Genomic DNA, 14,658 nt, shown 5'->3' with positions numbered 1-14,658 from the left:
AATCCGCGGAAAGGGATTTTTTAAATGGAAAAATTTTTCCCCTTTTTTTACTTCGCATTGTATAAAGGCGAGTACTTAACCAAGTCCCTCCATATTGTGTTTGGTGGACGCATAGCCTCTAATAGAAGTACTATGCTGATAGAAGAAAGACTGAAAGGGATTTCAGGTAGGAGATATGGCTTACTTAAAGTTACAACCATATAGACAATCTTCCGTTGCTTTGAGGAGAAATTTGAAGTTAAGTTCCAAGTATTATGGTCCCTATAGGCTGTTAGCAAGAATTGGTGATGTTGCTTATCGTTTGGATTTGCCTACTGAGAGTAAAGTTCATCCTATGTTCCATGTGTCATTGCTAAAAAAGAAGGTGGGAGATAGAGTTGTGGTTCAAACTATTCTGCCAAACACTGGTGATGATGGATAGTTCTTGGTGAAACCAGTTGCTATACTTCAAAGACAAATGATCAGGAGGAACAATATTGCACTGACTAGAGTATTGGTTCAATGGTCAACCTTGCCTCCTAAAGATGCTACGTGGGAGGACCATCAATTCCTTAAAGCTAAGTTCCCTGACTTTGATAGTAATCCTTGAGGTCAAGGATTGTTTACAGCAGTGGAGTTTGTAATGATCTTGATTAGTAGCAAAATTCGTACAATAAAATGTTGTTGTGGGGTTTCGATATCGCAATGGGTTTGCGAAGTAGGCAGGACGGACCCATGAGTCTCAAGTGGTTCTATGAACCGAGACACACATGTCAAAAATACAGTGTATATATATGTATATTTATTCAATTTTTGAAAAATAGAATGATATATTTAATATTTGACTCACTTTACCCAAGCTGCAATGCTCATTGCAGTGGCAAGTGGGTTCAAAAGTTTACGGATGGTCGCGAGTTCGAAACCCATCTACAACAAATCAGCCATCTTTTTTCCTTCTAGTCATTTAAAATTAAAATTTCACCACACAAGTACAAGTAATATTATAAGTCATTACCTACTGTGCTAATTTGACCACACAAGTAATAATATTATGTCATAACCACTGACCACACAAGTACAAGTAATATTATAAGTCATGAGCACAACAACCTTCGTCCCTTACTCCCTTTTCCTTTTTTTTTTTTTCCAATTTCTAATATAATATAATTAAAATACAAAAAGAACCCAATTCCCAATCTAAAAGGGTGCTGAAAAGTGAAATGCCCAATTTCAAACTCCCCACTCGTCTCTCTCAAGTCTCAAGTCTCAGCTGAAGCAAAATTCATCATCAAGTTCAGCTCTTGCATCAACACAACACCAAGCATCGATTAAGTTCGCCTCTTTGTCCTTTACTATGTACTTCCATATAAATAAAAATTATTGTACATTTTTTTTTATTTCTTCACTTGAGAAAAACCCTACCACTTAAAATTGAAGAAAATTGATTTTGGGATTTTGGATGCTAAATATAAGCATGTAATGGAAGGAATAGGTAGAATGAAAACAAAGTTTTCATAATAAAATAGTTCTCAAGCATGATGCCATTTTTTCTCTCGATTCAATAAAACTCTATAATAGAATGGAAGAGTTAATGATAATGAACCTTTTTCCTATGTCTTAGCTTTTTTGTTGCTGCCTCTCTATTCTCGTTATATTATTGTTCTAACTTCTAATTAAATTTTAATTTTGTAATCCGGTTTCAAAGTCCAATGAAGAGATATTTCTCTATGGTATCGTCCAGTTTCCCACCAAGTTCATCCGCTCAAAATGTTCCTCGTGTGGAAGAAAACTTGAACCGTTAGAAGAAAATCATCATTCTACTAAAAAACAAAAGCAAGGTAGATTTGGATTCTCTGCAGGCGGATCCAAATAAAAGAATACCCATTACACTATCATCGGATGAACGTGATGAGATTAGATGAGCATATATCCAAAGGGGTCCTCGTCAACCTCGACTTCCTAGGTTTCCTCAAACAGATTTTTACGGATATAAACGTCGTTTTAATCGTAAATGGTATAAAAAAATACCATGATTGGTTGGAGTATAGTGTGGTAGAAGAATGCTTGCTTATTGTTTGTGTTGTTATTTATTTAAAGATGAAAGCATTCATCAAGGTGGAGAGAAGCATTTTCAAGTATAGGGTTCAAGAGTTGGCACAAAAAGAAAAGATTAGATACGCACGTTGGTGAGTTGAACGATGATCACAACCAGGCAAAGAAGAAGTGTGAAGATCTAATGCGACAAGAACAACAATTCAAGTTGCATTTGTAAAGCCTAATAAAGCTAAACTTGAGCACAAAATTCGTTTAAAGGCTTCAATTGAGGTGGTGAGACTTCTCTTGAATCAAGGATTGGCATTTCGTGGACATCGTGAAGATGAATCATCATTAAACAAAGGTAACTTTCTTGAAATTCTTTCATGGTATGCGAAGCGGTGTGATAAAATTAGTGATCTTGTGTTGAAGAAGGCTCCAAAAACAATCAGTGACTTCTCATAAAATTCAAAAGATATTATCACTTTGCGTGTAAGTTGGAAACAATTAAAGCTATTATGGAGGACCTAAATGGTGACTATTTCTCATTGCTAGTTGACGAATCTTGTGATGTGTCACGTAAGGAGCAAATGGCAATTGTTTTGCGATATGTTGATAGATGGGGATGCTGTGGTGGAACGCTTTATTGGGATTGTTCATGTTCGTAATACTAGTGCTCTATGTTTAAAAGAAGCAATTGTTAACTACCTTGCTCAACATTCTTTGAGTTTATCTAATATACGTGGACAATGCTATGATGGAGCAAGCAATATGCAAGGGCGTCTAAGTGGCCTTAAAATTTTAATTCAACAGGAAAGTAGATCAGCTCATGCGATTCATTGTTTTGCTCATCAACTTCAATTGACTCTTGTCGGGGTATCTAAAAAATGTCTTCCGGTTGGAGAACTTGTATTGTTGGTTTCTAATGTCTTAAATGTAGTGGGAGGTTCTTTTAAACGCATGGATGAACTTCGAGAATCTCAAGCAGAAAAAGTTCAAGAGGCACTAGATATGGGCGAGGTTGAAAGCGGTAAGGGCTTGAATCGAAAGCTTGGTCTTGCTAGAGCTGTGATACGCGTTGGGGTTCACACTACAAATCATTTAAGAACTTCGTTAGTATGTTTGGCTCTATTACTGATGTTCTTGATACTATTGTTGTTGATTCCGAATGTGTTGAAGATAGTTGTAAGGCAACAGGATATCTTAGAGTTTGTCAAACATTTGAAATTGCTTTCATATTGCACTTAATGAGAGATATTTTGGCGATTACAAATGAGCTTAATGAATCCTTACAAAAAGAAAGAACAAGATATTGCAAATGCGATGTTACTTGTTAAAGTGGCGAAGAAACGATTGCAAGATGCGAGAGAGAGAAGGATGGGATCAACTTTATCGAGAATGTGTCCGCATTTTGTGTCAAGTATGATATTTTGATACCTAATTTTGATGAGTTCTATATTAATTTTGGAAGATCTCGACGTAAAGTAGCGGAGCATACTTTCTCGCATCACTATCATGTCGATATATTTTTTAAGATTATTGATTGGCAACTTCAAGAACTTCAAATGATCGTTTTAATGAGGAGAGAACGGATTTGCTTATTGGAGTTGCTTGCTTGAATCCAGTTGACTCATTTTCTAGTTTTGACATCAATAAAATATTGAGAATGGCTGAATTATATCCTGATGATTTTGGTGAAGATATAATGGTTACTCTTAAAAATCAGCTTGAGACTTATATTGTTGATGTCCGTGATGTTGATGAAAGGTTCTCCAACCTGAAAGGACTTGGTGATCTTTCTAAAGAGCTAGATAAGGCAAAGAAACATTTAAATTATCCCCTTGTGTTTCGCCTTGTAAAATTTTATTGCTCCTACCGGTCGCCACCGCTACGGTTGAAAGAGCTTTTCGGCGATGAAGTTGATAAAAAGAGTGAATTGCGAAATCGAATGGATGACGACTTCATGAGTGGTTGTATGGTGCCTTATGTAGAAAAAAAAATATTTAAGACCGTTTCGATGAGAGTATTATGAATAGGTTTCAAAAAAATGAAAACTCGTAGAATACAATTGTAATAATATATTTTAATTAATCAAACTTTATTTTGGTGCTACTATCAATCTTATGGTCAAGAATTTGGAATTCTACAGTAACTTTCTATAGGCACTTGTTTGGAAGTGGAGAAACTTTAACAATTCTCGGACTACTCTCAACTAGGAAAAGGCTCCAACTAATGATCGTGCCCCCAAAGGCCAGTTTGCTTCAACTACGATGGGGCATCCTATTTGATGGACAAACAAGGAAGGAAAGAGTTTGTTGCTCGCCAAGCTTTACTAGAATGGTATGTCATTTTTACTTTTTTAGTCCTTGATGGAGTTTGTTATGTGAAAATATAATACAACTTGGTGAACTGCATACATCTTTTTAGATTGCTCTATCATGACCTATTCGCTTCCGTTGTTTCTTTTATTTTTTTTGTATTGATTTGAATTGCTTGTCCCTTGTCTTAAGTGCATGCGCATACATACCTCTACCTCATTTGAATGTTTTTGTCCACTCTATTTTTTTTATATTTACCCGTTACCGAAATCACGGGCCCGCCACTGGAAGTAGAGTACCTAACTTTCAAATCAACGGTGGAGATGCATTACCATTAAATGAGCTCGGAAGGCCACGATTTAGACACATCAGCTAGTTGGTTGTTATATTCCAACTTGGACAGGAGAGAGAGGATAACGAATTGCAGGTCATTTTCTCATTTCCTCTCTTCTCTTCTTTTCTCTCATCCAATTTCTGTTTCTTTTTTCCCAAGTCTAAACTTCTTGTTCTTCTATAGATAACCAACAGCTATGGAGTTCTATCTACATTAATAGTTTGTTTAAATTCAGCATTTCTTATACTTGTATTTGAGATCCATTTTGTTATTTTTATATAAAACCAGAAAATTGTCCCAAAAACCATTTGTTAATTTATCATTCTAGCTGTTTGAGTTTGGATCCTTATCAGGATCATTAAAGAATTTTCAATTATATTATGTACTAAATAATAATAGTAAGCATCTCTAGTATTTATTACTACTACGATATAATTTCGGATATCATCTTGTTTTTTCTTCCGTTTTGCTCATGCTTCAGATTCTCTTTTCGTGTTTCCAATTCTGCTGCTTCAATTTTGTTTCTTTTTTATTGGTTAATTAGCTCAAACTTGTTTAATAATTGTTAATTACATTTTTTAGTTTTAAGTAGTTCCTAATTTTTAATTTAGTTGTTAATTATGTAGTTTATATTATTAAAATCATTTTAATTGTAGTTATAACTTAATTTGTGCAATTTTTTATTTAACTACATTGTTTTAGTTATTTTGTTACACATGTTTAGTTAAAAACCGATCCAAACCGGAAACCGAACCAAACCGATTAAATAAACCGATATTTATTTGGGTTGGATTTGGTTTGGTTTGGTTTGGTTTTAAGTTTTTAAAAACCGACAGTATTTGGTTTGGTTTTAGTTTTACCTCGAGCAAACCAAAGAAAAAACCAAACCGAACCGACAAATTATATTCATACTTTTTATTATTACATACGTACAATGTATTAATTTTTATAAATACTTTTAAATAATTTGTATACTTCTTAAGCAAAATTTTATGTATCTCTAATAGGCTAATGAACTTTATACCTTAAGCCGATTTTTAAAAAGAAATCCATGAATTCAAACTCATTTATTCAAAGAAACAACTATGAGATTTACCTAGATTTATTTTTTATATTTCTTATAAACTTTATTCACTTAATTAAAACTTATAAATCCTAAGATATTTTCTCCATAATCCAAGAAAACTATAGCTACCACAATAAATGGGTGATAATGAATTATAAGTTGGAAAATGATAGAAAGTTCTATCGTAATTGTAGGAAAAAAACAAACATGAAAGAGAGAAATACCATTTATTTTCCTACAAACCGAAAAAACGACCCAAATCGAATCAAACCGACTACAACCAAACCGATGAATATGTATTATATTTGGTTTGGTTTGGTTTTAATAATTTTAAAAACCGACTAGGTTGGTTTAGTTTTGGTTTTAACCCAAAACCGACCCATGAACACCCCAGTAGAATTTTAATAATGACGTTTTAGCACGCTTAAACTTTCGTTATTTTTTAGCGTGAAAATTCGTAAACAAAAAAACGCATATACAACATAACTCAGCATAATACACAACTAAATGGTGTAGTACTTTTTTTCAAGAAAAGATAACTACAATAAATTTTAAACTTACTAAAAATTGTGATAATAGAAAATTCCTTAGAGAAAGAGACTTGAAAAATAAGGGTATTAGCAAATGAAATGAATTAAATAAATTTTGGGAATAGATTGGTCCCAAAATATATTTATCTTAAAAAATAACCAACGTCATTTTGGTCGGACTCATAACATGAGTATCTTGGAATTTCAATATATAGTTTGAAAATACTTTGGCATAATACATAAACATGCCCTCAAACTAGGCCTGAGCTGACAAGTATGTCCTCCAACTTTTGGTGTGTATAAGCAGGCACTTCAACTTGTCTTCATTTTGTCAATTGAACACTCCAACATCCTCTGCATGTTCACGCTGGACCGGTCATATGACGTGCTTAGTCTACAGGCCAACCAATAGGTCTAAGCTAGTCTGGCATGGGCAGATGGTCAATGAGTACGTACGTCCGGGGCGTATTTTTGTCTTTCGAAACCCATGGCTTCTGTGCCAAACAAGGTATTTTATGTACATGTTTTTTTTTAATAATTTATCTAATATTATCTGTTGGCACCATGCTCCAAAAAGGTTAAATGGTGCACTTGGTTAATTGAATGCTAAAGTTTTACATAGACAGGGATCATTTCACACTCAATACTTCCTTTTTTCTCTTAATTCGTGGTGCAACCATGTTATAGAAATCCTAGATCAGCCCCTGTGTAGATCCACGTTGCACCGATGATTTTTGGGACAGTGTTAGAGGCCCGCCTCCTACATCATCCTTGCGTGATGGAGTGCCTGTGTAAGGATGGCCTTTACACTGTCGTCATGGTTGGTTGATTACAGTTTCACTAGGGGGTTGATCACGGCCATGCTAGAGCGTTGAAGGCCAAATACTCTCGCCTTTCATTTCCATAATTGCAGTAAGGACCATACCCGATCTGAAAAAAGAAAAGAAAGAAAAAAGTTAAACCTAACAGAAGTTTAATGTAGATGGAAAAAAGAAGAAGAGGAAACTAAGGAATATGACGGAGGATATGCTGTTTGAAGGTCCTTAATTTGCCTCCTTAGTCACAACTCGATCTCAAGAGTCAAGTGGGCACACATACTTCTTAGGGACAAGGCAATTGGGAATCTAATGAACATATGTATTAAAGGAGCTTTCACAAACTGTATTTGTAAAGGGATAAGAAAGTTACCCCTATTTTTTGACCCCCAAGAAAAAGCAACACAGGCCACAGCTAGCACAAAAAATCCATAGGATATGCCAATTCTCCAGGGGTTTATACCATCGCTCAAGCTGAGAATGAATGCTTTAGAAAATCAGGGAAAACTATGCTGTGATGAACCGGAATCAGAAAAATAGGGAAAAGGAAAAGAGCTGGTGAATGACAATAAGGGAAACTAGTGACAGGGCTACTCTCTATTGGCATGTAGTTATATAGACTAGTAAATATCTTAAAAAGACACTTAACTATAAGGAATTATGTAGCAAAGTCACTAAATTTTGTTTTGTATAAAATGAAGTCACTCAACTTACGGCTTTTCTCTTATAAAATTCACTCAACCAAATTTGTCATTAAAAAACTCCACTTTGCCCCCTTAACATTTGGGGTTTGGGAAATAATACCCGTCACTTAATGAATGGGATAATAAACTACTTTGATCTTAAATCATTGGCTAGACATGAGTTGAATTATTGCATATATATTTAAAATGTCTTGATTGCTATTAATATAAAAAATTATACTGATTTAACTAATTTTTCTTTATGGTATATTTTTTATTTAATTAAAGCCAAAGTCATAAGTGGCCCCCTAAACTCGTCCTCAGGTTCCGCATGGCTACCTCAATCAAGCCTTGTACCTATTGAAACCTTTAACTATTCAAAAATGTTCCTATTAGACACAAAATGCTGACATGGTAAAATGTATAAAATGCATGTAGTACACTCGCCGGTGATATGGCAAAGTGACGAATTAAATAATGACATGTGGCATTTGGGTAAAAAAATTATTAAGAAATAAATTATAAGAAGAAGAAAAAAGTAAAACTATTTAAAACCTATTTAACTAATTAAAAAAGAAATTTCAAGAAAAAAAATTACTTTTTTTTTAATTAACCCAAATACACACACCCCCTCCCCCTCCCCTTACTCTTTCTTTCTCTTCTCTGTCGAACACCACTCCTCTCTCCACTGGCGCCGACGCAACTTCCACCCGTTGCCACCCCTATTTCACCTTCTTCCCAACCTGTAACTATTTTCTCCATCCAATCTCCCATAGTTACAAGGAGCAATAACGGACTTTCACCCAAAAAATAATTAAGTCGAATCAATCTTGTCCGAAAAAATGGAGCTTCACCGGAATTCTTTTGAGATCTAGATCTGATTACTTGTTTCTGATGAACAAATACAAAGAAATTCAACAAAAAAAAAAAAAAAAAAAAAAAAGAAGAATTCGATAGAGAGGGAAAGTAGATGAGGGGGATGAGAAAGATTAGTTGCAGGGGATGGATGGGGAGGGATCAGTGGCCGGAACTGTTGAGGAAGACAACTTGTCTAATAGAGGGATCAGTGGCCGGAACGCGCTTAAAGAGAGTGAACAACACGATTTTTTTCATGTCAGCATTTTGTGTCTAATAGGAACATTTTTGAATAGTTAAAGTGTTCAATAGGTACAAGGCTTTATTGAGGTGGCCATGAGAAATCTGAGGACAAGTTTAGGGGACGCTTATGACTTTGGCCTTTAATTAACTTTGACAATCGGGGTATTACAATACTATCTGAATTGTTTGACAAGTTCTAGACATTGCTAACTAGATACAGCCAAATGATGGATCTCACACCAACTATCTCATTCTTTTCTTTATTGTATCGCAGATTGATTTCTTTAACAGTGAACAATATTGATTGAGCTTATGAAAGATGTCAACACAAACTTAAGCTCAAAAGCATTTGGGACTCATCCAGCCTACAGTTGACGATCAATTATAATGAAATATTTTTTGCTAGCCTAAACCTTTTTTTTTTTTTTTTTTTTTTTTTTTTTTTGTAATTGCCTAGATTGTCATAATTAACTAAATGAAAAATATACCATAAAAGACAAATTAGTTAAATCATAATTTTTTATATTAATAACAATCAAGACATTTTAAAATTATAAGCAATAATTCAACTCATTTCTAGCCATTGATTTAAGATCAAAGAACTTTATTATCCCATTCAAAAAGAGAAGGGTGTATTATTTCCCAAACCCAAAATGTTAAGGGGCAAAGTGGAGTTTTTTTAATTAAAATTTTGGTTGAGTTATTTTTTAGGAGAAAAGCTTTAAGTTGAGTAACTCTATTGATACAAAACAAAGTTCAATGACTTTGCTTCATAATTCTTCATAGTTGAGTGTCCTTTGGAGATATTTACTCTAGTTGTATATGTATAATAACTCACACTAATTTATCATATATTTCAGCTGACATGCCAAAGGAGAGCTGCCCTGTTACTGTCTCTGCTTGATCCTGCACAGACTTTGGCTCTCAACAACTTGTAATGTATAGAAGGTATTCTTTTTCTACTGTTCATAGACGTCTACATTGATTTTTCTCCTTCCTTTTGTCGGCAAGAATTGGTATAGAAACCGATAAATTACCACATCAGCTCGGTGTCTTTTTTTCCCCTTACAAAACATCAGCTCGAAAACAACTTATCTACCTTCACAAGGCAGGGGCAAGGCTCCATACCTATCACCCTTCCCAGACCTCACTTGTGGGATTACACTGGGTATGTTGTTGTAAACAAAAGCCAAAAACCCAAGCTATACTGGTTGTTTGTGTTGAGGGGTTTGATATGGATCCATGATTACATGATGTTGGGGGGTTTGAGCTAACAATTAATTAACACATTTGTATTGAGAGAAACATGCTCCCGGGACTAGGCCGCATGACCGGATGATCAAGGAGGCCGAAGGTGTTATACAGCCGGACTCCATCCCCACCAACTTAGGTCATGTCTGCAGGCCTCGATTAGTGTGCCGCAGCAGGGAAGCACGTTAATCCATAGTCAAGTCACATCACTCGAAAGTTAGGGTAGAAAAGTCTTGCTTTGGCTTATATAAGGTAGCTTACGGCGGAAGGAAGAGACATCTTTTTTTTAACCTCTTGAGCTCACCATTTGTAGTCCCATTATTATTTTCTAAGAAATATACATAGAACCATCACTTTCTAGTCATTTTTAGCTATTTAAATCTTATCAAACATTCTTTGTTGCTTGTTAAACTCTATCATGATCCAAACTGTTCCGGACCGGGCTCATAAAAAGAGTTCCCAGGGTTGGATACGTCTCACTTGTCTTTAGACCCTATAAAAGCAAATCTCTAACTGATTTTTTGGTTAAACCTGATTTCACCGAAAAACAGTTTGGCGCCGTCTGTGGGGATAAACAGTTGTGGTGTCGTCCTGATCTATAGCAAGAATTCACCCGTAGAAGAGCGAGTGCGATCGTGATACTAAACCAAACATTTCAGGGTAAGTAACAGTTCCCGTGAACTTGAGAACACGCGAGCTGTGACGAATATGGTGGAAGTGCAAGTATCTAAATATACCGATAAGTATGCTCGGGAGTAAAATAATGGTAGAGTAGGGGTCCCACGAAGACAGCCTAGTGAAGAGTGGAGCGGAGGAATTTCAAGTACGGAAGAGTCAGAGGGACCTCAGAGGCGTGTGTTCAAAGAAAGGATCCGGCCCGGGCCTCGGATAAGAAAACAGAGATCCGTACGGAGGGGAGTTCCTCATAAGAGGGGCTCCCCAATGAACGACGAAGTTGTGGCCACACTTAAGTCACAAAATGAGATGATACAATGAATGGAGACGGCTATGACTGCCATGATCAACCATTCTAGGGCTGGGACTCCGGCGTCCAACCAAAACACAGAAAAAGCCTCTGCAGTACTGCAGGTCAAGAGAGGGGAAACTAACGGTGCAAAAGAATGACTGGACACGTTCGATGAGGTACTCGTCAGGGTAAAAAAGGAGGTACATGAAAGGATGAACCAAATACCGAGAGCGCCATCTATTGTGAAGGGCGTAGGAGCTCGAAAATACGAGATATAACTATTACGTCTCGGAGATATTGGCTTGATGTGTTGTGAGTAGACTAACATGAGCTTAAGGTGAACATGAATTCCTTATGAGATTAAGGAAATAATTTGATAACTTAAAGCGCGTACCATAAGATTTTAGAGTCGCATGAATCAACGAAACTAAGTTCGTCGAAGGAAATGGAAATGTAAGACATATTCGGGAAGGTTTCGAGACAAGTGAGCTATAATGTGTTTAGAAATGTCTTGAGGGGGAGCTATAGGGCCCTTAGATGGTTAATGAAGTGTTATGCAAGTGCCAATAAGGTTCCATAAGGATTGGAGGTTGAACGAATCGACGAGGATAAGTTTTGGAAAAATTGGGTTGTACGGCCATTTATACGGACCGTATAATTTATACGGCCCATATAATGGTCCATAGAATACTTCCAAAATGGGGTGGATCCATGGTGGGATTATACGGTCCATTTATACGGACCGTATAAATGGCCGTATAATCGGGTCGTGCCGCTTTTTTCTTTTATATGTATGGACGACCTCTTGTTAATTTATTTCATTTCACACATCTTTCCAAGTCTTGAAAGCCCTAGAACCATCCTACAAGAATATTCCACTCAAACCCAAGAGGAATCAAAGATCTAATCGAAAGAATCAAGATATTCAAGTATTGGGAGACTCACTAGGGTTTGTGGGATTCAAGAATTCCTTGAGTGTTGAAGCTAGGGTTTCACTCAAGTTGGTGACTTGGTCCAAAGCTCATTCCTATGAGATAAAAGGTTAGTTTTCATGTCTATTCCATGTTATTAAGCAAGCTTGGTTGTTGAATAACTTGAGTAAGGGGAGAAAGTGGAAGATGAAGGTTAAATATAAATTTAATGATATTTTGGGTAGTAAATTAACTTGAGTTACCATTGTTAGAATGTTATGAGTGTAATCTTGTTATGAAGGATAATAATGATGACAAGGATGTGTTAAATTCAATTGTACAAAGAGTTGATGTGAAGTTGTTGATATGAATTGATTATGAGAATGAATTTTGAGGCTTAATGAAATACGACTATTTGATTATGATATTGTGGATGTTGGTATGGTTTTTTGGAAGTTGTTTTATTATCGGATGGAAGTCGATTAAATAGGGGAAATGCTGCCCAATTTTCATTAGCTTATGAATTATTCTAGTTTGAACTTAAGAGTGCCTTTAAGACTTAACCTTGGTATGAATCCTTTTAAATGTAGATTTCTCAAGCTTTGGAGGTGAACGTTAATTAGTTAAGAAGACATAAATGTATGTTAGGCTAATCCTTCCTTCTTACGGCATGATTCCATTGTTGTACTCCTATTCATGAAATTCACCATGTCTTCCATGATGCCTCAATTTCTAGAAGTGCTAAAGCTCATAAGTTTTGATACTCCCATGATATCGTTGATCTCATCCTACGATAGTTGGCCTCTAAAGGAAGATATATTGATGATGATCATGTTGATGCTACTTATGTACTCCTATGTGTATATGTATGTATATATGTATGGCCATTATGTAACACCGAGCTTGTATGACCGAGTATGATATTCATTGCGCGCACACCACTGCAGTTGGGTATAGACAACACCGAGCCAACATCCAGAATCTAAGTCGAAACGTGAGGGGCATTTGGGATTTAACACGGAGGAAAAGATTATGCAGATGTAGGACTAGACTATACTTACAAAATAGGCCTTTTCTTGCAATGCGCATGTGCCACCCATAGGTAAGGTATATGCTCAACTTGTGAAGTACTTTAGAAATATGATGACAGTAAAAAGCTGCAATAGCCAGAATATCAACTAAAACTAGACAACCATAGGTAAGGCTAGTACGCAAATTAACATCTATAGTCCGAGCAGCCTCTACGCATTGATAGGTAGAGGCTCACACGAAAATCCTTGTTCAAATTGACTAGCGTAATCGATTTTGAAGTAGGAAGATCGCGGATCTTGATAATTCCACCTGAACATGGAGTCCAGTTACCGTTATGATTTATGGGAATACGAAAAAAGAAAATCAATCAAGAATTTAAGTATAAGAGACTCAGGATCTGATGTCGTGATTAACCGGTTAATTTCTACAACAATTCTTGCCGCAAAAGTAAGGAGAAATTAAAACCTGTGTAGACGTTTAAGAAAAGTAGAAAAATACCTTCTGGACCCCACATAGTATTAAGAGTCAAAGTGTGTGTAGGATTAAGCAGAGACAGCAACAGGGCAGCTCTCCTTTGGCATGTCAGCTGAAATATATGATAAATTAGTGGAGTATTCATTATACATATATAACTGCATGCCAATAGAGAGTAGCCCTATCACCGTTTCCCTTATAAATTCAAGTATATTTTATATTCACCAACTCTTTTTTTTTCTTCTCATTTTTCTGCTTCTGTTTCATCACAACAGAGCCTTCCAAGCTTACATAGAGCATTCCTTTTCAGTTTAAGAGATAGAATAAACCCCTAGAGAATTGGCATATCCTGCCATTTTTATGTAGTGTGGCCTGTGGATATGTCTTCTTTTTCTAAGAATATGGGGAACTTTCTTATTCCTTTATCATTTCATTCAACAGATTCCCCTTATTGGATTGTCCATGAATTTAATTTGTTGGTGAGATGACGAAAAAAATTGGTGAAAGCTGGAGATGCTGCATGATTTTGTGCCTATGAAGTGTGTCGCTTGATTTTTTACAGCATATCCTTGGTCATATTCCTCATTGTCCTCTTTCTTTTCCATCTACATTTATATTCCAGGTTCATTTTTGCTGTCATGTGGCTTTTCGATTTTCCGAGTGCCAGTCTCACTTAATTAGGAGCTTTTTGAGTTCTCTCATATTACTGAAAAGTGTCGTTATTTATTCCCGTTTGCATATCACTTAATTTAATTATTTTTCACCTTTGAACACATATGGTACAGTATTAATGAAGCGAATTTGAGTGCGATCCACAATTCAAAAACAGTCTTTACCTCTTAAGACATTCAAGTTTAATGAAGCTGAACAATTTCTGTCCAAGTCAGGATGTTATATAATACAAAATCTCTTCTCGGAGAAAAATAATTCCATCCAAGTTTTTTTTTTCCACCATCAAGTTTTTCACACAAAATTTCTGCCCCACATAGTCAGGCACTTATATACATAAAAGACCAGGCGAGAGCCAAGGGGTTCAATTGAATCTGTGCAAATAGGAAAATGACAAGTTTTTTTAATTACATATTAACTGTTGAATTCTCTTGAAATAAGGGAAAAATTATAGTGCAATATCAAAGGGTTCAAAAATTGTAGTATGATGGGCTAGT

General features: G+C 35.8%; 1 protein-coding gene across 1 annotated transcript; it reads left to right on the top strand.

Moving 5' to 3' along the window:
• The first annotated feature begins 2,622 nt into the window (after nucleotides 1-2,622).
• Nucleotides 2,623-9,795, top strand: LOC132057681 (uncharacterized). Its single transcript, XM_059450298.1, has 3 exons — nucleotides 2,623-3,125; nucleotides 3,571-3,991; nucleotides 9,718-9,795. The coding sequence occupies exons 1-3, from the start codon at nucleotides 2,623-2,625 to the stop codon at nucleotides 9,793-9,795; spliced, it is 1,002 nt and encodes a 333-aa protein (XP_059306281.1).
• Nucleotides 9,796-14,658: the final 4,863 nt, after the last annotated feature.

Source organism: Lycium ferocissimum, chromosome 5 (assembly GCF_029784015.1).
Source record: "Lycium ferocissimum isolate CSIRO_LF1 chromosome 5, AGI_CSIRO_Lferr_CH_V1, whole genome shotgun sequence".
NCBI classification, from domain to species: Eukaryota; Viridiplantae; Streptophyta; class Magnoliopsida; order Solanales; family Solanaceae; genus Lycium; species Lycium ferocissimum.
Note: the sequence above shows the minus strand (reverse complement) of the source record. Positions and strands in the feature narration are given on the sequence as shown.

Bases quoted from the DNA above. Each gene is read 5' to 3' on its own strand.
- LOC132057681 (XM_059450298.1), top strand. From the start codon at position 2,623: ATGTTGATAGATGGGGATGCTGTGGTGGAACGCTTTATTGGGATTGTT. The intron at 3,126-3,570 runs GTTAGTATGTTT...GGCAACTTCAAG, and splicing joins ACAAATCATTTAAGAACTTC to AACTTCAAATGATCGTTTTA. The intron at 3,992-9,717 runs GTGCCTTATGTA...CATATATTTCAG, and splicing joins ACTTCATGAGTGGTTGTATG to CTGACATGCCAAAGGAGAGC.